The following is a 256-nucleotide window of genomic DNA, read 5'->3' as shown; positions in this document are numbered from 1 at the left end:
GCCAGCATAGCCCCCTCCCCTCTCCCAGCCCCAGCACAGAGGCTGGTACCTGTGTAGTTCTCGTTGCCCTGGGCCACCTCTCCCAGGAGGTGAGCAATGGCAGAGCTGACAGCTTTTGTGCTGTTCCCCAGGTCTTGGGCACACTTCTCCATCTGCAGGAGGATGAATTGGGACATGGTGGTGGGCTGCACCTCCAGCCTCCACCCTCTGTGGCTCCTCTTCCTCAGCACCAACCACACCCAATGCTCTGCCATCC

The 256-nt window shown here is 60.9% G+C and overlaps 1 protein-coding gene across 1 annotated transcript in view; it reads right to left on the bottom strand.

Annotated features, from left to right (window-relative positions):
• Positions 1-256, bottom strand: part of LOC104274854 (talin-1-like) — a gene marked incomplete at its 3' end in the record, with an annotated part of 27265 nt that overhangs the window by 13576 nt on the left and 13433 nt on the right. The window contains 1 exon segment of the mRNA XM_009870606.1: positions 21-152. Within this exon segment, the coding sequence (XP_009868908.1) occupies positions 21-152 (132 nt within the window).

Source organism: Apaloderma vittatum, unplaced genomic scaffold (assembly GCF_000703405.1).
Source record: "Apaloderma vittatum isolate BGI_N311 unplaced genomic scaffold, ASM70340v1 scaffold30275, whole genome shotgun sequence".
Lineage (NCBI taxonomy): Eukaryota > Metazoa > Chordata > Aves > Trogoniformes > Trogonidae > Apaloderma > Apaloderma vittatum.
This window is presented reverse-complemented; position numbering and strand designations above follow the sequence as displayed.